The 22230-nt window shown below is 45.8% G+C and overlaps 5 protein-coding genes across 6 annotated transcripts; 2 read left to right on the forward strand and 3 right to left on the reverse strand.

Annotated features, from left to right (window-relative positions):
- The first annotated feature begins 1263 nt into the window (after positions 1-1263).
- Positions 1264-3767, forward strand: LOC105562078 (U11/U12 small nuclear ribonucleoprotein 25 kDa protein-like). Its single transcript, XM_012012607.1, has 3 exons — positions 1264-1828; positions 1911-2180; positions 3345-3767. Exons 2-3 carry the CDS (start codon positions 1926-1928, stop codon positions 3588-3590), a joined length of 501 nt encoding a protein of 166 aa, XP_011867997.1. The 5' UTR covers positions 1264-1828; positions 1911-1925; the 3' UTR covers positions 3591-3767.
- LOC105562077 (ATP synthase subunit s-like protein) lies at positions 3583-4969 on the reverse strand. Its single transcript, XM_012012606.1, has one exon. It carries the CDS (start codon positions 4610-4612, stop codon positions 3803-3805), a length of 810 nt encoding a protein of 269 aa, XP_011867996.1. The 5' UTR covers positions 4613-4969; the 3' UTR covers positions 3583-3802.
- A 108-nt stretch (positions 4970-5077) lies between these two features.
- LOC105562079 (ubiquitin carboxyl-terminal hydrolase CYLD) lies at positions 5078-10105 on the reverse strand. Of its 2 annotated transcripts, XM_012012609.1 has the most exons (12): positions 9715-10105; positions 9298-9669; positions 8806-8947; positions 8490-8720; positions 7554-7729; positions 7367-7480; positions 7047-7270; positions 6756-6928; positions 6376-6672; positions 6169-6284; positions 5873-6089; positions 5078-5502 (listed from the first exon to the last, which is right to left on the reverse strand). In XM_012012609.1, the coding sequence occupies exons 1-12, from the start codon at positions 9772-9774 to the stop codon at positions 5312-5314; spliced, it is 2313 nt and encodes a 770-aa protein (XP_011867999.1). In that variant the 5' UTR covers positions 9775-10105; the 3' UTR covers positions 5078-5311. The 2 variants fall into 2 exon arrangements, with proteins under 2 accessions (XP_011867999.1, XP_011867998.1); XM_012012608.1 differs by having other exon boundaries at positions 9298-10105.
- Positions 10106-11020: 915 nt separating this feature from the next.
- On the forward strand, positions 11021-14745 carry LOC105562080 (nuclear pore complex protein Nup93-like). The gene is made up of 7 exons (XM_012012610.1): positions 11021-11318; positions 11935-12115; positions 12186-13149; positions 13220-13544; positions 13621-13977; positions 14058-14175; positions 14264-14745. Exons 1-7 carry the CDS (start codon positions 11092-11094, stop codon positions 14573-14575), a joined length of 2484 nt encoding a protein of 827 aa, XP_011868000.1. The 5' UTR covers positions 11021-11091; the 3' UTR covers positions 14576-14745.
- Positions 14746-14846: 101 nt separating this feature from the next.
- Positions 14847-16438, reverse strand: LOC105562082 (ADP-ribosylation factor-like protein 2-binding protein). Its single transcript, XM_012012611.1, has 6 exons — positions 16134-16438; positions 15868-15978; positions 15558-15664; positions 15403-15488; positions 15216-15312; positions 14847-15141 (listed from the first exon to the last, which is right to left on the reverse strand). The coding sequence occupies exons 1-6, from the start codon at positions 16135-16137 to the stop codon at positions 15049-15051; spliced, it is 498 nt and encodes a 165-aa protein (XP_011868001.1). The 5' UTR covers positions 16138-16438; the 3' UTR covers positions 14847-15048.
- Between the last annotated feature and the right edge of the window lie 5792 nt (positions 16439-22230).

The raw sequence follows: 22230 nt of genomic DNA on the forward strand, positions 1-22230 counted from the left end.
GGGAGGGGGCGCGAGAGACACGGATAAATCCCTCGGAACGGAGCGTTATACGCGCATGCATAAGCTACGTCACCTACCACGTGACTACTTGATCGACATACCCGTGCCCTGATACTCACCGGAGTGATAGGACACCTCTGAAAAATGTATATAAATAATTTATTGACAATAGGGGGTTTCGTTTAAAAAATTGAAGGCGACCTTCAAGCAACTATTCAAGGCCAACTTAATGGCCATCTTATGTCCCCCTCGTAACCGTACGATTTTTGTCTGAAACATTCTTGTTTGCTGGGCTTAGTCTTTGTCGAGATGTTTTACTGTCCAAGTTAAAATGGGACAGCCTGTATATAAATTATAAATTATTATTTACTTTTCACTACCATTCTTTTCTACGTCAATAACATGTGGAATATATTCCCTAGTAGCACAATATATTGGCGCAATATTGGGAAATAATATAAATCTAGTGTTCCCAGTATTGGTCCAATATTGTAAGATGGACGCCTTCTCTTATTTAGGCAACGTGTCTGTTTAGCAACATTGGTTTAACATTGTATCAGTATTAGACCAGTATTCTTATTACAGTGTTAAACATTGGCCAATGCACTTCCAATATAAATCTAATATTATAGAATTATTGTCGTGCAATCTTTACATTTATTTCGTGGCCAATATTGGCTTTACGTTGGACAATATCGGTCGATGCACTGTGCTACTAGAGTCAAGCGAATGGAATGTTTATTCTAGTAAGTAAGTAAAATAGAATTCTAGCAGGTAAGTGGGATAAAGGTATCGGCTTTTTATCTATAAAATGATGAGCGATAACTTTCAGACGAGTACGCGCGTGTAAGAACAAGCGCGTTCGCGCGATAGATTTTCATCTGTCGAAATTTTAATCGCGGAGGAAAGGTTGATTTTAATATTAAACCTTTTTCCCTTTAAATCCTCTACTGTTATTTTTCCACATTTTCCATTTCGTCTCCTCGAGGGATCTAACGAGACCTCTCAGCACAATGAAACGTGTACGCGATTGAGGCCTGATAACGGCTGATAGCGTACATCGGTGCATGTGCAGCCCAGTGTCCCCCAACACGCCGGGACCGCACATGCACAAGTGCCAAACGCGATTGATCGCCGACAGCCGCGCCCTCACCCCGATGACTGGGTCTGGGGACATCGCGCACGCGCATGCGCCGTCGCGGGCAAAAAATTGACGAACGCCGTCGAGCCCCCGAAAACGAGTGGTTTGCGGAACGCGCGAAGCTTGCAATCTCTCGACCGCGCGTGTCTCCGCTAATTTCCAATCTAACAGTTCGATTAACGCACATTTCGACGCGTATTAATAATTTTTAATTTCAGATAGAGAAAGCAGTAAGTTGAACCGAGGTTAAAGTTGATTCGCATTGACCGAAATGGACATCAGAGGATCGAATGCCGATTAATTAATTTGCCAAGCGATACCTGTAGCATTTCGCTAACATATTACACTATTGCAGTGACAATAGCATTAGTAATTTTTACCGTAAGAAAGAAAGACTAGGGACAGTAAATTGTACCTACAGCTAAGACTACCGAGCAAGTCAATCGTTAATTAAATTAATTGAAGATCGATCGTACATCTCCGACAGAAACGTTGTTTTTGTGTGGACTCGCAACATTTCTGTCTCTCTAGAGCGTTGATCTTTTTAAACAAGCTAGCCAACGATTTAATTTGCAACTAGAATCTCCTAGGGTCGAGAATTCTCGTATCGCGCCTGATTGAAAATCCTTTTTGCGATGGGAAGTACGGAAACACGTAGGGAAGTAAAAAGGAGAAAGATCCTCCGCGGTAAATACTCGCATTTCACGAGTGCGTCTGTGAACGTCTGTACTTAATAAACTGAAAATCTGATTAGACTTTCAATTATTAGATTAACATTCCAAGCATGGAGGGTGTCGAGGCTGAAGAACCGGAACGTGTCAAGGCCGAGGTGAAGCCCGAAATCGCGCGGCTCTGTCATCAGGAATTGGCGAAGTCGACCAAGGCGACCATAAACGATCTCGTTGAGCGCGAGCCGCTGCTCCGCGGGCTGCCTGCGGACGTCACGGTGGAAGAGCTGAAGTCGCAGACCGCGGTCGCGCAGGGCCAGGCCATAACGTTATTCTTGAACCGCGGTGCACTGCCGAGGCTCGCAGTGGTGGTAATACATTTGTACTGTTCACGACGCTTCCGCAATCCCGATATCCAGCCGCTTCATTGACGTCCCGGTGAGAAACGGCTCGTCCAATTGACACAGACATTGTCAAATTCGACGTCAATTCTCTAGTCGTCTACAATGCCTGGAGTAAGGAGTAGGAGTAAAGAAATTAATCAATTTTATTTCTTACTCCTTACTTAGTAAGACAAGGATGCCCATTGAGCCCATTCAATATATACCTAATGGATCTGGAGTCGGAGATGAGAAAGGAACAGACAGGAGGAGTAGCAATAGGAAGGGAGAAATTCTGGACAATGATGTATGCGGACGATGTAGCGTTGGTAGCGAAGAGCGAACAAGAGATTAAAGGGATGCTAAAGAGATTTAAAAGGTTCTTGGAAAGGAAAGGACTACTACCATTAGGTACAGATAAATCGAAGATGATGGTATTTGAGAAGGGAATGGAGATGGGACGAAGAGGAAATAGAAGAGGTGAAAGAGATGAGAGACCTGGGATACCTGATGCAGAAAAATGGTGGATCAAATAAGCACATATTTCTTTCTCCTTCAGCTCTTACGCTTACTCTTGGTGAATCGGAACGCCATCGGCCAGTGCTACAAATATTGTAAAAAGTTATGGTTCTCTCTTACTCCTTATTCCACGTATTGTAGACGACGCTTTGGCAGATCAGCATCAGATTGGTAGCAGATTCATCAGAAAAGCCACACCAAAATCATAGCTATCTGTGTCCACATTTCGCTTTTGTCCTGGCAACAGAAGGCTTGTTCTCTGTTGCTGCACTAGTGAACTAGTGCAGCGAGCTAGAGTGAGAAAAAATATACTTGTCTTACTCCAATTTATTGCACTAGTTCACCAGTGTAGCAACAGAAAACAAGCCTAGAGTCTGTAAAACGTATGCTGTTAACAGACTGTCAGCAGAAACCGAGCAGGTCCAGTTATGCGAGCGGATCTTGTTGTATCTCGACATGCTGGCAACATGTCGAATATACGAGTTGCTGTATGCAATCCGCGGTCTTTCTGCCTTCGAAATTTGCAGCGGGCATTCGATAAAGTCCGTTCTAACATCATTTGGTCATCTGAGTCGACAACTTGACGGCGTGGTTTCGACGAATCTTTTCTCACTGGGGTTGCGCTTCACGTTTTAGGTACCGCCGCACAACACAACGGTGCTCGACCTGAAAAAGGCCGTCAAGCGACACATGAACTTGTCCCTGAAGAGAGAACGCGTGAAGAAGAAGATAAGCTGGAAGCACATCTGGAAGAAATATCACCTCCGCTTCGAGGACACGCTGCTCGCCAACGACAGAGAGAACATCAAAGCTTACGGCATCGCCAACAGGGTGGAATTGCACTTCGCCAAGAGGCGCAGGGAGAAGAATAAGCTGAGATAAAGAACACTTTATTTGTACAAAAGTTAACGACTTCTGTACAAATTTACTGCTCGCGTTGTTTCGCTTATGTCCAGTAGTACTTCTGTCGAGCATTTGCGACTTGCGGCGCCCAGCGATTGAGATTGTGCGAGTAACAATTAAACACTTTGTAAATAATGATAAATACGTCGTGGTGTCTTATAAGCTGTACTATTTCTAGTCTTTTATCGGCGCTAGTCTTTCGGTCTCCCCTCGGGCGGGAGAATCTCGCAGGTCAGTCCCGGTATGCAGTCCTCCAGCATGAAGCAGCTCAGCTCCAACGCGACGGATCCGTGGTGATTCGTCACGACCAGCTTCTTCAAACCGGCCATCCTGTACAGGCACTCCAGTCCCCTCTCGGTGATCCTCTCGCATTCTGAGATGTCCAAGTGCTCCAGCTTGGGAAACTCTGCCGAGATCTTGTCCAGGCCCCAGTCGTCGATGTTCCTGCAGCCCTTGAGGCTGAGCCACCTGAGCCTCGTGAGGCCGCACAGGTTGCTCAGGCCCTCGTAGTACAGGTCCACCCCGCTGGCGTCCGCCTCCTCGAGAACGTAGTTCGGGTTGTAGGTGCCGGGCAGGTCGTACGCGCCCTTCTCGTCGCGCTCCACCCAGTGATCGTGGCCGCGGAACTTGATGCGGCCGCCACGGCTGACGAGGAAGTGAGCGGTGGCCAAGTCGGCGCCCAGTATATCGTGCCGCTCCGGTTGGAACTGCTGAGTGATCTTGGAGTACGTGGCCAGCTGATGTTTGTACCACTTGCCGATGTTAATCAGGGAGAAGTCGGTCTCCTTGGCCGCGCTCGTGGGAAACCACAAGATCCTCTTGGACTGCTCGTCCCCGGCTTTTGGCGTCACCGCCTCCTCCTCTTTCTCCACCCACTTCTGCCAGCGTTTCTCGTGATCCACGCTGTAGCCGCGCGCCGCCTGGGCGAGCGCGTTATCCGCGGGGCGTGAACGCTCGTGCAGCTGCTTGCCGAGCGCGAGCGTCAGCCGCCTCGCTTGCATTGTCAATTGGAGTCCGGGCAAACCGTCGAGCTTGTAGATCTCTCGGCGAGCGATACGGCAATGTATGCACGCGGCACCGCGTTCTAACCTAAGCTGACCCAACGTGCCTCGAACAGCTGATTTTGTTTTCGCTAATCAATCGCGAATCTTCCCCTCGAACGTGAACTCGTGAAAAGTGCAATTTGACAAATATTGAATTCGTTAATGAAATGTTTCGCCTTTCACGCTGGAGAAAAAGATTCATGATCGAGCCCCCAAGTCCTACAGCTTGTACGAAACCACTTTTCTTTTTCTCGGACGTTCGAGATAGCGCGACCAATAAGATGTGGCCAGTTGAGTCGATTGAAATTTTAAAAAGACATGCTGAGAAATATATTAATATCGAGAAGTCGAAAAACCATCGGTTTGTGACGCGAATAAAAATCCGTGAGGCGCATCCAAACGCGTTTTAAATGAATAAACGTGTCTGTATTTTCAATTTTATTTTTTATACAACTATATTCTTGCATACAAACTTGTATAACTCCTATTTTGTACATGAGATTTCGAGACCTCGGGATTGTCTCGCGGCTACAATCGTTATATGTGGATTTGTGTAAACTTATTGAGTCATTAAGGAAAGCTGTAAGCAGGAGATTGCACGTTTGCAGTAATGCTAGAGCTAACATTACTTATATGAGTCATCTTTTCTTTTTCGAGTTATTTGTACATCATAACATCTGGGGATTGATACATGCACATGTACGCGTCACAAAGTAGACGCTTGGCGTGTTCCGGCAGGTGACGGTCGTCCGTCAATTCGGTCAAGTAATTCCCTCCTTCTTCACTCAGCCAGTAAGGGAAATCTGGACACGGCACCATCTCCGGTATATTATATCCATTTTGTTCTCCTAACAATGACAAAGGAATTGGAATTTAGAGTCTAATTTATGTATTTTTTTTAGCAATAAGAGAGTTCACCTCTTTGGAAATCGGTAGCACATGTATTTTACTACTTGAAATATTTTGAGCAATAAAATAATAGTACACAGGGTGTCCCATTTTTGTGTATTCAAGGTCAATGGCACCACCTTATGTCCCCCTTCGAACCAAACAACTTTTGTTTGAAACGTTTTTCCGTATCTTTCATATTTTTGGAGACATTTGCGTGGACCATTTAAAATGAGACACCCTGCATAATAAAAATAACGATTCTATGAAAGGTCTGGAAGAATATAGTTATTTTATTATATATAAACATGAGTGATAAAGAAGAGTAACCTTTTCTGTCGGCCATGGAGTCAAAGAAGCACCATGGTGCCTCCGAGCCAGGGCCGCACTTCACGAATGAAACGTAGTGCGAAGTTTCGATGCAGACCACCGCGGACAGCTCGAGATACAGACGCGGCACGGGACAATGTTCTTGCAGAATTGTGAACTCCATAGGAACGTTCAGCTTCTTTGGCTCGTGATTAGTTCTTCGTTCGTGACGATGCACCTAACAGGGGGAGCAGAGAACGTAAAAAAATTTATTTCTAGATATCTGACGTTTACGTATTTATCTTACGTTTACGAACTTTTTCGAGACACTGTAAGCAGAAAGCTATACTCTCGAGACCGACGCCGCATTGCCCGTAACACTCCTTGCACTCGAATTCCGCCAATTTGCCGCACACTGTACATTGTCTGGGCGCTGCAAAGCAATACGTAAACGTTGCTCCAAATTATCTTCAGACAGAGGCGAATCGCTGCGACTCGCGCGACACGACACAACGATACTTAACAGTCTTCGATGATGTCCGTTACGTCGAGCAGTAACGTAGGCTGTATCTTCGGATACATTTTAAATGACTTCCCGAAGCGCGGCATTTGTATGATGAGACAGGAAGGAACCTCCTTCAATCTGATGTTACTGGTAAGGAAACTCTGCTCCAATAATTGCTGCACGGTCGGTAGATTTAAATGATCGTCCTTCTCGACGAACAACTGATAATGGTAGGCGTCCTGTCCGGAGCTCAATTTGAGGAACGGCTCGGCATTCAAAATCTGGGCGACCAGTGACGTTAAGAATTCCTCCGGATCTAAATGTGAAAGGTATTCTTCAAAGCCACCGGTAAAACGATTAAAAGTGTAATCCGATATTTCGGAGTACAAAGGTGCGAACCTTTCTCCTCGCTAGTGAGGCCGGATACTGACGACAGTTTCTCGAGCAACGTCCTAAGCTTCATCACGCGATCCGCCCTAACAAACATGTTTTTTCTCAGTGGATTCACAATCTCCTCTCTCAGGACCCTCTGCACTTCTTCGTACTGCGGACAATCCTTCTCGTTCGGTGGACTGAAAAGTCATTACATGAAAACTTTTGGAAAAACACAATATACTACATGTAGTCCATTGTTTCTCTCAAAGCGATTGTTTTGAATTAACAAATTTCGAACGGAGCAAAATTAATTACCGAAACAGCAGATTGTCAAATACGCTGGTAAATGTGAACATGCTGAAGAGGGTAGCGTCCAAGTAGCACGAATTATGATGGCCTTGAATACCACGGTACTTGCCGCATATACTTTCCAGGTCGCCTTTAACGGAGATAGGCCGCACTATACCCTCGATTACGGAACTCTCCATGTTGCCGAAATTCTCGTTATTTATAAGCGCAGGCCGCTCGTCGAGCTTCGTCTGTTTGTGAGAATCGTGCATCCGTGATTTCCTCAGTTTCATACAATCAAGAAACGTGGCGCGTTAATGTCGAGAAGTACAATTTCTTATACTCACGTTTTCGCAGCGAGAACAGTGTTCGATGTCCGTGAACACGGCTCTGTAAGGCCTGCAATGAAAGTACCGGACGTCCTTGTAAGTTCCATCAGTACCTAAAGGATGTCCGTCGTCCTACGAGTGGCACAATGTTCAAGCGGCTTCTGTCGGTCTCCCGCAGCTCGTTTGATAAGTTCATTTCACTCACCAGCTCTACGGCTGCCATCAATTTGCCAGGGCTTGTGCCAGGCGGTGTGCCGAGCCACCGAATAACTCCGTAGTGGACATCAGCATCCAGAAGTACTTTCACATTCGAGCCCACCACCAAATCCTCTTTATTCTCTACCTTGTTGAACTTTTTGATTTCGTTCTTCTCGCCATTACCTGTCGCAATTAACAGTTCATCGTAATCGATTATCAGTAATGCTCAGTGCATAAATGATTGTGTTTTTCATGCAAAAATGTAAATATTATCGCGGAGGAGACAAAACATTCTCGAGTTAAAGGCGCGACGAGGGTAGTCAATTTTATCTTACTATAATCTAGCAAGCTTATGCCGCGCGCAACCTCCACATCACTGTATACGTTTGATTCTATATCACTACTCCATTTGTGCTCCAATACAAAAATAGGAATGTTCTGCAGTTCCGCTGCCATTGTTAAACAAAAATGCAATAGCTGTCGAGCGCTTTATAACCTGGCGGCGGCCCTCTAGGAAGTCGGGGGGGCCAGTGCTTTGTGCGTCTATTTTTAAATACCCGCGAGCTATAATTAACTCCCTCTTTCGCACGGAGGAATTCAAAGTCCGGCACCGGCACAATCTCGTTTTAGGCTTCATAGGGAAAAGTACCGGCGGAACGAATACACGTTTATTATCTAGACAACAATTCTTGCGCGTAAAGTTGGTCTTATGCGTGCAAACTTGTGCAAGACTTGCCCGAGTTTCGTCCGTAAGATACGTTTAGTCTGTGCTTTTGCAAGCGAGTGGTTAGCTCGTGTGTTAACGTGTAATTTTGCGCGCAAATATCTGACAACTCGTGTACAAAAATGGCTCGAGCGAAATCCTATGCAAGTGCGTGGTCATAACGCTAGATGTTTGCGCGCAAAATGTTCTCCGGGTACTTTCGCGAGACTGTGAAATTACCGCATTTAAAAAGGGCGTGATCGGCGGTCTTGGTATAATTGTTAATATCATTTTCGAGATCCGCCTTTCCGACTTGACGTTCTTTCAGCAGGTTGACAGAGTCCTGGTTGTTGTTCTTGTTATCGTCAAACAGAGTGAATTGCTCTAACAGAACCGCCGGCGTGCTGTCGAGCACCGACCTTTTCTTATCGTTGGCGTACTCGGTCGCCGTGTTATTTTTCAAGAACGGTGCTGAAATACAGAAGCGTGTAAATTGCACAGTTGCAAAGAGAACCAACGAGAGTCGAACGTCGGTTAGAGCGTAGAATGTAGATACTTTTCTCAACGCCAGAGACCGAGTCAGTTTCTTTATAAGGTAATATATTGTTTATCGTGGCGAATATCGTAGCGGCATTCCAATGCGTGGCGCTAAAGTATTCTTTGGCCAACAAGGACGTTTTAGACAGTTCCTGACTTCCCTGTAACGTACACACGTAATTATCTTTAATGCCATTCAGCATTCTACATTGATACACATTTGCATTTATTTGTCACGTTGCTAATTATACAAATTTATCTCTCGAAAGTCACGCACTTTCCCCTCTAGTTCGTGTTCCCTTCTTTCGCAGTTAATCAATTCTTTAGTACAAAAGGTACAGCTTTATACTTGCTGCGCGTTTCTCATCTCTCAAATTAAACCTTTACAATAGTGTCTCGTTAAAGGACAAAGACTTATCGAAACGCAAAGGAAGGGTCGTGACTTTGTACACGGCGTGCCCGACGGCTTTCAAAGTCGCGAGTCTTTAGAGAGCAGCTTTGGTCAATTCACCACTAGTTCGAGGCCGAAGTAATGTCCCAGTCCGAGCTGCGGCACGTGTCCGACGTATCTGACGAACGCCAGATCGCGGGCGCGGGGCCTGTTAGCGGGGTCGGCGCAGTACCAGATCGCGTCGTTGACGGACACATTTCTCAGCTGCTCGCACAGCGGCCCGTCGTTCGCCAGTCGCACCCTCTCCTGGGGCGACTGCACGGCGAGCAGGCACTGCCAGACCTGCGGGGACACGGGGATCAGGTCGTACGTGTGGCAACGCCATTCCGTGCCGCACCAGCTCTTAGACCCGTCGACGGTGTCGGTCACCCGCACCCTCAACACGCTCGTCTTCAAATCCTCCAGTGCTTCTACAAGCATGCCCAGACGCAACTGGTTAACGTTAACGTCGCAAGCACCCTTTATCCGTATCAGTACCGTGTCTTGCTTGGCAACATAGTGCTGCAGGACCCGGCGTTCCTTGCTACTGTCCTCCATAGCCCCGTCCGGCTTGATCAAACGAGATCTTCGCGGCCAGCGCGTCGAAGGGACACGTCGGTGCGTCACGCCTGTCAAACTTGCCGAGCCTCTCGACGTTTCACCTCGAGAGTCGCATGTTATCCGTCCGGGAATTCTTTCCCTCCCCGCTCCGCCTGAATCCTCGTATTCCTCCCTGTATAATTTCTCGGATTCGCTCTCCTCGACGCTTCACATCTTCCAACGGGGGTCGCCGACTTTACATTGTCACTCTACACACGCGGTGCGAAGAATTCGGCGAGATGACTGGCCCGACAGTAGAAGCGAACGCTGTCAAACTAGCTAGGGGATTTCTTTCTTACACGTTGCACGTACGAGGTTATTAAAGCCCGTATCAGACTACGGATTGAGATTGGGATTAGATTGAAATTTGACCAATCAGAGTAAAGCCCGTATCAGACTACGGATTGGGATTGGGATTAGATTGAAATTTAACCAATCACAGTAAAGTTTACTAATCTCAAGTTCAGTAACTTTTACTCTGATTGGTCAAATTTCAATCAATCCCAATCCCAATCCGTAGTCTGATACGGGCTTAACGTAACCTGCTGCAATCACAGGATCACTCTGACCCTCGGTGGAAACGTAGTCACGTACAGTCACGTATACGAATATTTTGCTCTGACAGAAAAGTTTAAAGTCGATTGGTTATAGCCATAGACATAGTATATCTAGACTGCTGGTTGGCGGAGTGGAGGTAGAGCTCACGTAGAAAAGGATGCACTCTGTTTCGTGTCTGTGCGTTCTCTCTCGCACACGCGAAAAGAGGGGATAAGGGGAAGCAGTTACTAACCTGTGCGAGAGAGAACGCACAGACACGAAACAGAGTGCATCCTTTTCTACGTGAGCTCTACCCCCACTCCTGAAATTTGAGAGAACCAGCAGTCTAGATATACTATGTCTATGGTTATAGCCATGCGAATAGCCAATCAACTTGCAACTTTTCTGTAAGAGCAGAATTTTCGCATACGTTTCTCCTTCGAATAAATTCAAGAATCGAGCCCCTGAAATTTCGTAGCATCCCGTTGAAATTTTATTCAATGAAATTCCAGATTTGACCAATCATATAGCACAGGGTCATTTTAATCTGGAATTCTGGATCAATTTGATCTCGCGAAAGCAGCCCAGAAAGAAGCCAGGTTTCCCTCTGTTTTTTTCTGTCCCGAGAAAATCCCCAGAGACCTACACAGGCACGCCTGTGTATCGTGCACTTCGTGATTCGCGGATCGTTTGCCGCGTGAACTCACAATATCCGGCTTCGACAACCAGGTTAGGAGTATGGGTGACACCGGTCACGCGGAGATGTTGCCTGCCGATACGACGCGATTAGCCGCCGACTCCGGCTTCAGCGAGTTGCTGAGGTCGGCGGAGCAGCTGTCCGCGGCCGTCGAGGGAAACGAGGATCTGCCGCAGGTCGAGAGGAATCTGCGGCAGATACTGGACGCGTCCAACGAGCTGTGGTCCCGCGTCACGCAAACGAGCACGCAGGACAACGAGGCGCAAGCGTAGGTTTAGCCGTTTGGATCTCTAGATTTCCTACACATACACACAAAGCAATCCGAAAATTTTCTCCGCTTATTTTTCCCTTATAGCCGTGCGTAATTTCCTGTCGGAACGCGGTTGCAATTCTCGATTTGATTTCTGAGAATGCCGCTTTTCGGTTTACTATTTCTATTGCTAGCTCACTTGTTAACTGTTAAATGATTATACTTGAATTGTATTGTAGATTAAAACTGACACTGTGTTTAATGCACGTAAGCACGCAATTTCTTGGTAATCCCAGGACATTTTTTACACGTTTGTAGTTTCGCCTGATCCACAATGTGCTATTTGTATTTAAAAAAATTCGATTTTACAAAGGCAAGTCAATCGCTTAAAAACTTTACCGACAACGTACGATTGTACGATGTACAATTTGTCAACTTACACTAATGTTTTAAACCCATTGGCTACACAACAAAGCATTTCTAGACGCAAAGAGCACATTGTAGATCAAGCTTTAGACTTTTAAGTTATCAAGCCATGTAATATTATATCACAGCTCCAACAGTGTTGAATATATTGTCATCTATGTAGCTTACTAGAAAACGGTCAATACTAACATAAAAATAAATGTTTCAGTCACGTCTTACTAGGCTCCCGAGGGGTGGATCTGTCTCAGATCTCGCAAAAGTTAAATTCGCTCAGTGCGAGACGCACGTTCGAGCCCTTAGATCCGATCGCAGACACTGACATTGTCAGTTACCTTAGGAACGAAAAGGAGAATGCAATTCTTTCCATCATCGAACAAGTCCACAAAGACGTACGTGTAGTGACAATTAAATATCTGTATATTTATCTGTATGCCACTCAACAGTTGACTTCCTTTTTAGACCTTTGAGCTCACCAGAGCCCAACAAATGGAACATATGCTGGGCGAGTGGAAGCAAATGCGTTTTGAGATAATAAACGCCATGACTGCGCCGTCCGGTGAGCTGGTGGACTTGCGTGGTGCTCCGCAGCGTACAAAACTGGCCGGCTCGATGGTCAGCGGTCTCTCCAGCATCGAGGTCGCCTACGTGAAGGAATTACAGACCTACAACGATCATGTGCTGCGAGGTGTAACGCGGCCGAGCCTGTTTAACGCATTCTACAGAGCCTCCGAGTCCTTTAACGACAAGAAGATCGTGGATCTGTGGCAAATGGTGAAGTGCATGGTCGATATACCGCCGACGCCCAGGGGAGATCAGATTAAGTCCAGAAGCAGCCCCGCGATCGAGCAGAGAATCGTCTCGCAAGCCAAAAAGTATCTGGAGAATCGATACCGAGACTTCATGAACTCCATCATCAACGAGAACCTGATGCAAGCGAAACGGGGCGGCGTTCCAGGCACTATACCCCTGGTCAAGAGCTTCGTGGGCGTCAAGGTGCAGAATCTGAGGGATTTGGAAGACGCTGTGGTGGAGCACAAGCCGTTGTGGCCGCTGGTGTACTACTGCATGCGCGCCGGGGACTACAAAGCCGCGCTGCAGTGCCTGAATCAATGCAATATAGAATTCCCGGAATTCAAGGCTGCTCTGGAAGAAGCTTGCGACGATCCGCAACATCATCCGAGCAGTCGCGCCGAATCGATCCTGAAGCTGCACTACAGGAAGCAGGTGCGATCCGTCACGGATCCTTACAAGAGGGCGGCGTATTGCGCGCTGGTCCCTTGCGAGCCGGACGACCTGCACTCCGAGGTGATAGCCACCGCCGACGATTACTTGTGGCTGAAATTGTGCCAAGTGAGAGATCAGGCGGACGTTGAGAACAAGCTCACCTTGGATTATCTACAGATTACAATTTCAGAGATATACGGTAGGATGCTAAGTTTTATGCAAACAGCCTTCGACATTTTCAGGAATCTTAATCAAGATGCAATTTTTAGGAGAGACCTATTATCACGCGCACGAACAGCCATTTTTGTACTTTTCGATGCTGTTCTTGACCGGACAGTTCGAGGCGGCGATAGAATTCCTGGCCACGGGCGCCGGAGCGAGGCAGTTGCCGCACGCCGTCCATCTCGCAGCCGCTATGCACGAGCACAATTTGTTGGCTGTCAGTCAAAGCGTTTTGGCGCCCCTGATTAGCGTAGATCCCGCCGATAAGCCGCCGGCGAAGAGACTGAATTTCGCTAGGCTGATATTGCTATACGTTAAAAGATTCGAGTCGTCGGACCCGAAAGAAAGCCTCCACTATTTATTTTTATTGAGGTAGGACCCGTAATCATTCTTAAACTCGGCCCTTAAATTATAAGAGTGGTATCTCACGTTGATGCTTCGGTTCTAGATGCATGAAGGATCCGTACGACCGGAACATGTTCGCGGCGTCCGCCGCGGAGATGGTGGTGGACGCTTCCCCTGCGAACCGCGTCTTGTTGGTCGGAAGGCTTGACAAAGATCGTAGACTTCCAGGGATCTTGGATCAGTTCCAGATCAATACGGACGACGTGATAAATATATGTGCCGAAACTTTGTACAGAAAGGGTCTGCTGGAAGACGCCGTCCTGATGTACGATCTAGCCAGAAATCACGAGAAGGTTCTCAGCTTGATGTGCACGCTGCTGACGCAGGTTGTGAGCCAGAGAGGCTCGCCCAACTCTCTCAGAGCGCGATTACAAGTCTCAGCCATGGATATCAGTACAAGGTACAATTTACGCGACTACGTCGGTCGCGAGTGCGTTCTAGTTGAAGTTTGCCATTCACGAGCATCGCATATCTTTTCAGGTACAAAGACATCGCGATCCAAGCACCTTCGGAAGTGGTGTCTTCGTTCTATACTTTGAGGGATCTTATGGTCTTCTTTGATCAATTCCACAATGAGCAATATCAGAGCGCGCTTCGAGTAAGTACATTTGTAATAAAGTAAATAATGCGTTTTAGCCAGCTTAAGAGACAAGACAATTTAAGTGATACCACGTTTTCTTCCTCAGACAATTGCGGATTCGAAGATGTTGCCTCTTCAGGTAAAGGAAGTCGACGAAAGAGTGAACGCCTTGCGTCGGGTGTCGCCCGAAGTGGCCGGCACATTGGCCGATGTCCTTCTGGCCACCATGACGATACTGTACCGTCAGTATCAGAAATTGCGATCGATGGAACCAGGCGACAAGATCGCGAGGGAGCAACAGTTGCACGATCTCCGAGAGCAGGCGCGAGCGTTGACAAGCTTCGCGGGAACGTTGCCATATCGTATGCCAAACGAAACGAACAGCAAACTTGTACAGATGGAGATCCTCATGCATTAGAATCGAATGGAAAATTTATATTTAAATGTAGTCTATACCATTGCTAGTTAGCTCTATTTAAAAGATTTTCATTTTCTATATCATAGACAAACGTTCTAACAAACATTTGATTTTTAATTTGAAGTGCACCGTGGTTGCACGTGTTCCATTAAAGCGTCACGGTACGCGACTAAAGCAGGCTCTCAAAAAATGTAATCCTCTTCGGGTCGGACCCAGGTGTCATGCAGGATGCTACGACTTTGTAAAATGCGGAAGAAAAGACTGTACGATATTCGAGTTATTTTTATATTCATGTTTGTAAATGTACGCGATAGGCTGAATACAGATTATTGCAATTACATAATTAACTTAACAAATACTGAACACAACGATTAACATTTTCGGTTCATATCACATCTGGTGCGGCTCTTATTTGTAAGTTCCGTCATCCGGCTTTCATCTAGGGGACTAACGCGGTGCTAAAACTGTCTGTATTATCTCGGATCCTCGCAGTCTTCTGCGTTACAGGGTTTCAGAGACGTTACGGATATCCCACAGCTGAGATCCGCGACCTTGCCCTCTTTCACCTGCAAAAAACTCTTCGTTACACACCTGTAAATTATAAGGAATAAGTTTCGAACCACGACGCTCCGTGACGTACCGCTCTGTAATCCAGAAACATTTCTTTAAAAGCCAAAAAGTCCGTTATCGTTGACAGCACCTCGAAGACCTCGCCTTCCAGTTCCGTCTGCTTCTCGCTGAATTTTTTTCGCGTCGCGCAAACAAGAGATTCATTAGATAGTCTGCGAAAATTGCCCTTACTGAACGTACATTCTAATTGTAATTACTTTAATTGATGTAAGAGAGTGTCTACTGTGAAATGCGGCATGATTTTCTTCAGGTAATCCACCATGTACGCCTCCACAGCTTTGTTCTGAAATACATCAAGTGCACTTTGAAAGACCTGGCAGCGACTCGAAGGAGGCCCTCGAGCGAGACTCACGTATTCGTTAAATATATCGGTGTACACTAGTTTGTTATCCTCCGCCGGCTCGAAGACGTCCCAGTATTTTTCTAGAAACCTGCGCTGCAGGGCCTGAAAGTCCTCCTCTGAAAAATCGATTCGTTAGGTCGCGGACGCGGCAACGTGCTCTCTCTGCGTCTAGAGATATTTTATATAAGCAGATCGAAATACTTGAAAAATTCGTCGACGATTTACGATTGTACAATTTATCAACTTGCAGGACTTTTTCGAACGTCGCAAAAACACGCAGATTAGCCTTAGGGACTTTTTTTTCGAAATGATCTTGTACCTAACAGCAAGTCCTCGATGTATCCGATCACCTCGTCGAACGAATGATCGTCGTCGCTCCTCGAGATTCGCCTCTCGCCCTCCGGACTCGACAAGTTTGACTGTAACTCGTCTGAAATATTTATTTTGGTACGTTTAGTTCTCAGGAAAAAAAACAAAACGGGAACAACTTAGTGCGTATGTGCATTTTTCGAACGACGCAGCGCGTAGATTCGCCGCGGCAGGCACTCGCGAAATTGAATTAATACAGTTCAGGCGAACACGAACCCATGCTTGTTCCTTTCTCTGTCGCGAAGAATAAGGCACTTTCGTTTGAATCACGAAATAACGTCGCAAGCTGGCGGTTTTCCGTCGAAATAAATTAATAGTCGCCGGAGCGACGGGCGGGCGATAGTTTTATCGATCAGACTGTCTGCGAGGTTAAGTTTCCAGGTTGCTAAACGGGCAAATAAAACGAAATGATAAACTGTGCCTGGAGAAAAATGAGAGCTTTATTTCACATGTGCCGCGGTACACTGGTTGCGTGATTAAACGTCCATTGCGTTATTTATTTACAAACGCAAATTTCTACCGGCGAAGTTACACGAGGTACTCGAGGACGCCAACAGATGGCGACGCCGTTCGCTTTTTGCCAGCCGCGGTCGCCGCGGTAATAGAACGTTTTCGTCATAGATGGCGACACCGTTCGGTTTTTACTTTTCATTCCTCCAGCAAACACGTTTGCTTTCCAGGATGCGTATTTTAATGCGTCCCCCGCGAAGAGCGAACGACGACGACGCGAGTTCAAGTCGCGGGACTCGTTTCGGATCTTCATGGTCGAAGACTGGCCCTCACTGATAGGTAATCGACTTTCAGTCCAACGCCCCTCTCGCGCGCTTGCCTGCTCTTTCATTCGCCCGTTGGCCATCTTTCAGCTCGAGTTTATCGCGCCGCTACATTGCTGGCGTAGTTGGCAAATGCACGACAAGGATTACGATCGAATTCGTAATCGGACAACGGGAAATCTGCGGGAAAGTGGGAAGACGCAACGCGCTAGCGGCCGCCCTTCGAACCGAGCTTATTACGCCGGTTACATTTTGCTGGCGCAGTTTGGAATCTGCAGAATTATCAGGGAGTTGCGCAAGGAGAAAGCTATCTCTTAAAATTTACCCTGCAAGTCATGTAATCGTGGGACATTTCGAAGAGTTTGATGAGAGTTTTTTGAAATTTTACCACACATTTTACCAGTTAAATGTATATTAAGTGTAATTACTAGTAAAATGTATGGTAAAGTTTAAAAAAACTCTCATCGTGGGACAACGTGGCGTTTCGAAGGATTTTACGAGTTTCTTGAAATTTTACTAGCAAAACGTATGGTAAAATTTCATGAAACTCTCATAAAATTCTTGGCAATGCCACGATTGCATGATTTTGCAGTACAAATTTTAAAAGAAAATTCTCCGTGTGGAAACAATCAGAAACCCGTGGGGAACAGGTAATTTTAATTTCAAAACGCTGCATCCATCGTTCTCGTAAGAGCTGTCGATGAGATCCGTTTCGTCACGCATCCAAGCTGAAATTCTCCGAATAATAAAATAGCTTAGTAATTAATAAAATAGCCGGCTTAAATAATTAATAAAGTGAGTATCGGCGCGCGCGCACGCCGCGCCAACAGGATGAGATTTGTAATTATATAAAAAAATTTACCATTATCTCGATATACATATTTTTTACTTGGCAAACAATTACGGTTCTCTTTAATGAAATTACCGCGGCTCGATAACAAAGAACTGTTACAACGGGGAGAGAATTCGCGTAGGAAATTCTTCCACCTACTTGCCTCGCATACGTGCGCACATAGACGCGCGCAAAAAAAAATATATATGTATACAAAACTATACGCGCGCAACAATTTCATACTCCATAGAGCAACTTCATAAATCGGGGTCTTTATCGTCGTCCGTGCTTGACGCCAATATTTATGGAATTCGCACAAACTCGAGCGGGGTCCGCTTACATGCGTCGGAGAGAAACGCCGGTGACGCAAATAGAATCATAGAGCACGTCGAATTAAATTTCGACGTGAATGTCGCTGTTGACGTATCGGACCGGGCGAAACGATTTCCAATTTATTCGCGATACACGCGGAAAAGTCGCGGCGGGGGTCCGCTGGAAAATAATATCGCTTCGCTTTCTAGTCCGGTTGACTTTAATTATGAAAAAAAGCGATATCCGCTCTCGCGATCGCCGCTCCTTCCGGGACGAGCCATTCGCGGGGCGAGACGGCGACGGGGCGAGAGGAACGTTCTCTTTCTCACGGTGACATGTATCCATCTTCAATTAGCGTCCGACTATTATGCCACTTATATTATTTATTTCGCCTCACGTTCGGGGCTAAATAAGCCAAAAGGATAATAAGTCCCCGTCTCGTCGTTACGTTAAAGCTTTCGCTAACGCTCGGCAATTTCCCGGGAATGAGAGCGGGCCGGACAACCCTCCCGGCAATTCCCCGAATTCTTCAACTTCGGGGGACGCTGAATGCACTGAATCTCGCTCGTTTGGCGACTTTGGCCAAGCCCAATTTAATCCGGCAATTAGTCCGAGCGGCGGAATCTCTCACGGCAAAATTGCCGATTGTATAACTCGTTATCCTATTCCGGATCCCGATCGAGCTTCCTTCCCGCGTGACAGGCGGCGAAGAATCGATTAATAATCCTATCGACGTCAACAAAATAGTACAGGTGTTTAACGAGCTAATTAAGTCGACACTTTCGCAGCCGGCGATTCTAGCCGCGCGACCTGAAACCGAGAGTCGCGTGCGATTCGCAAAAATCTGTGCAGCTGATCGCCTTTGATAATATTGTGTCCGCAACCGCTAATTCGATCATAAAGTCATCCGCCGTCTTTTAAATGTAAAATGACATAAAATTTTACGCCAGCGGCTACGAATGTGTTAATCGGATTAAATTAATCGGAGTAATGGGATTCGTTCTTGGCTCGTTAGTCTCATTAGTCTAGATCTTCTTTAAATCTTAAACCTTTTTAACGTTGCACATGTGCGTACATAAATTAAAGATACCGTGGTATCCGGAGAACAAATTTTTTATATAGGTTTAATCAAATGTGTCTAGGTCTTCTTTTTCTCGTGTAATCTCTGTTCGTATGTAAAAGAAAAAATGATAAGAATAATTAGGAGATATTGAACTGTAGAAAAGTGACTATTGCTTTCTCCTTCGTAGTCAAATTCCGACTGGAGTATACAATGCTCCACAAGTATATAATCGTATTTTATATACGGTTGCTATATTTATATATGATAGTAAATTTTACGGTACTTTTTCTGGTTTCTTCAAACTTTAAATTTTTTTAATTGAAAAAAAAACCGATGTCAAAATGATCCCTCAAATTATTTCTTAATTCTTCTCTTTATTATTTTTCTCGCCTGTACAGAAAACACTCAGTGCGCACTAGTGCAAACCGAATTCGCTATAAGATCTGAATACCGACATAAAGGCCCGTGTCCACGGCGCTAGAACTTGGTCCAAGTTCCAGTGTCGTGGACACAGGCCTTAAAGCCTATTACACAATGGCAGGCAACAGGCAATAGGAATAGGGAATAGAATTTCTGACGCGTTGGATTCGTCGGAAATTTTCTTCCAACCAATCCAACGCGTTAGAAATTCTATTCCCTGGTGCTGTTGCCTGGCATTGTGTGATAGGCTTAAGACGCGCGAAATTTACGTACGGCCGCCGGGCATTTGTCAACACGGGACGTGCGTCAGGGTTAGGGTGGGCTACATTTATTGACACGCCACTACACGCAGCCACGGACAAACAAATGATAAATAATGTAGACGACAATCATGCGCCGCGCCAACAACAGCCGATCGGTGCTCGAATCTAAAATACAACATTATCTTCGTTGTGGCATCTGGCGATTCGCGTACGCGCCAACTATCAGAATTGTATATTAAAGCCATCGATTCGCGCCGCTGGCGCTGCCGCGCGAGCGAGTTGCGTTCGATAATTCAAGACGCCGACAAATCTTGTTAACGAAATGCCGCGGCAGTTGCGGTCTCTTGTGCATCGTGTCAGCCCTGACACTTGTTGGTACGCTAATTAACTAAAAGCATCGTATCGCGATAACGGCGGTGCTAGTCGAGCATCTCCGGTTTCGCTCCTTCGCAACCGGGAATTCCGTACGAAGCTGTATAAAACCCGTCAATTCGTCGGTGACGTTATCGTCGCAAACTTGGCGCTGTTCGATTATTCACGATAGGCATCTCGTTAGCGCGCATTACGGGATAACCGTGGCGGAAATCGTCATTTTCCCATAGCGTTCCCTCGATCTTCAGCTCGCCGTTCCTCGGGACAAACATGGCGGCGCGGTCCCCGGGGCGGCCGAGGGAAAGTTGGGAAAGAAATTAAAGTCGTACCACCTCCCGCTCTACGCACAGCGCGAAACAACAATTCGCCCGTATGTTAATTAAAATCCCATTTCGGAAACATCGTCGTTCCTGCACGGAAAAAGAGAATGTTCCTCTTTTGAAAATTGTATATAGTTTCCACGTGAAAATCTTGAAATGGGATTACGTTGCGTTAAAGGGCGGAAGACTTGCTTGAACGAAGCAATGTTACATAATTCAAACAAGAACAATACCAATACAGCACACAAATGTTGATTCAACATCTCAGAAACGTTCCATTACAACATTGCAATATTGCATCAGTGTTACGAAATGTAGATTCAACGTTGAAAAGATATCGCAAATACGTCTAATGTCCACTGAATTGTCTTGTAAACGTAACGATTCAACACTCAGAAAACATTGTCAAATTATATTGAGTTAATATCGGCCGCGTTTAGGAGAATATTTTTACAACTGTCGCAAGTGCTGAAATTGAATTGTTCCAATTTTAGCTCGGAAAATTTCTGACCTTTGCAAAAATATTATATATATACATTTCATAATTGTACATTTTTAAGTATCTATTTGAGTGTCGAAAAATGATAATTTGTTCAAGATTGTTTTGACGTTGCAGCAATATAAAAAATTAATGTACAAATATTAACCTGGATTCAACGTAGAAGAGATATTTGTACTTCAACATTCAACATTGCAACGTTTCAGCAACGTCATTTTGACTTCCTGCGCTGTATGGGATATGTGCTTATTATTTAAGAACAAGTGGAAAGGAAACAATATTGGATCGCGGATTATAATAATTAAAATGATTTTATTGCCACAATAATTGTCTTCTTGAAGCGACAATTACGGTATTTAAATAAGACTGTACCGTTGCTGGCACGTTATAAGATTACGAGATGCTTCTCGGAAGATTACAGATCGTTGCGTATGTGCGAGACGATAAGCGTTAATTTGAGTATATAAGAGTCGATCCGACACCTTCTCTTTTTCCGTGCGAACTCACGAACGTGCCGTTCCAGAGATGGCGGAGGCCGGAGGGACGGGATAGAGTATCGGGGAGAAAATTGAAAGTGTGCCTGCGTAGCGCGCGATATAAAACGACAATTTAGGATCCCGTCGGGGGGCTATCAGTTTTTCCGAATCGAAGATAAGTTTTCGGAACCGCGCGTTTCCCGAATAAGACCGGTTGAGATAGCGAGTACAGTTTCCTTTCGGCGATTTCATATTTATTTCGCGCAGGGATAATACTCGGTAAAACTGCATCGGTACTCATGTTTATATTTATTTATCAACGAGGTTAGGAAGTTCTCTCCCTCTCTCTCTCTCTCTCTCTCTCTCGCTCTCTCTCTTTCTCTCTCGCCAGTATTTGCAGCGAAGCGACTATTTTAGCTTTCCGATGCTTCGATCTGTCGTTCAAAGTCGAGCCGATACTTTCTTTGAGATGTGTATATCTTATCGCGAGCGAATAACCGATTCAATGCACTACGCGCGGGGCGAGGGAACGATATTTATAGGAATAATTTGCAATTTGTTACAGCGACTACTTTTGATACTGGCGATTTATCGAATCACGTCCGTCGGCTCGACGAATTAAACCAGGGATTAACGGATTTTGTAGTAATGACGCGGCGCCGATCATATTTTCCCCGTTGTTCCTCGCAACGTTTTGCAAGGAACGCACGTTCGAAAGCGCGAAACGTCGTCGGGGGCTGAAACGTACCGCCCGTCGGTTACCCCCTCTTTCAAACTCATTTTGTTTCAATTAATATCCAGCCCCGATTACGTTCGCGCTCAAGCGAAACTCCGCTTTGTATCTTCGAAACCCGCGTTTCCCTCGGCTGAAAATCCTCTCGCCTCCTCCCGTTTCGCGGGGAGGTGGGCTCATTTTCAACAACTATTTCGCCCGAAGGAAACTATTTAAATGTCTATTTACAATAGCCTGCATTTGAAATGTG

The sequence above is a fragment of the Vollenhovia emeryi genome, unplaced genomic scaffold (assembly GCF_000949405.1).
Source record: "Vollenhovia emeryi isolate VEMERY1.0 unplaced genomic scaffold, V.emery_V1.0 DF939196.1, whole genome shotgun sequence".
Classification (NCBI taxonomy): domain Eukaryota; kingdom Metazoa; phylum Arthropoda; class Insecta; order Hymenoptera; family Formicidae; genus Vollenhovia; species Vollenhovia emeryi.

Bases quoted from the DNA above. Each gene is read 5' to 3' on its own strand.
- LOC105562082 (XM_012012611.1), bottom strand. The intron at 15,665-15,867 runs GTACAAGATCAT...TCGATTTTTCAG, and splicing joins CATCGAGGACTTGCTGTTAG to AGGAGGACTTTCAGGCCCTG. The intron at 15,489-15,557 runs GTGAGTCTCGCT...GATGTATTTCAG, and splicing joins CCGATATATTTAACGAATAC to AACAAAGCTGTGGAGGCGTA.
- LOC105562078 (XM_012012607.1), top strand. From the start codon at position 1,926: ATGGAGGGTGTCGAGGCTGAAGAACCGGAACGTGTCAAGGCCGAGGTG. The intron at 2,181-3,344 runs GTAATACATTTG...TTCACGTTTTAG, and splicing joins TGCCGAGGCTCGCAGTGGTG to GTACCGCCGCACAACACAAC.
- LOC105562080 (XM_012012610.1), top strand. From the start codon at position 11,092: ATGGGTGACACCGGTCACGCGGAGATGTTGCCTGCCGATACGACGCGA. The intron at 13,150-13,219 runs GTAGGATGCTAA...TGCAATTTTTAG, and splicing joins TACAATTTCAGAGATATACG to GAGAGACCTATTATCACGCG. The intron at 13,978-14,057 runs GTACAATTTACG...ATATCTTTTCAG, and splicing joins GCCATGGATATCAGTACAAG to GTACAAAGACATCGCGATCC.
- LOC105562077 (XM_012012606.1), bottom strand. From the start codon at position 4,612: ATGCAAGCGAGGCGGCTGACGCTCGCGCTCGGCAAGCAGCTGCACGAG.
- LOC105562079 (XM_012012608.1), bottom strand. From the start codon at position 9,774: ATGGAGGACAGTAGCAAGGAACGCCGGGTCCTGCAGCACTATGTTGCC. The intron at 7,481-7,553 runs GTGAGTGAAATG...TGCCACTCGTAG, and splicing joins TGATGGCAGCCGTAGAGCTG to GACGACGGACATCCTTTAGG. The intron at 6,285-6,375 runs GTTAAGTATCGT...ATTGCTTTGCAG, and splicing joins AACGGACATCATCGAAGACT to CGCCCAGACAATGTACAGTG.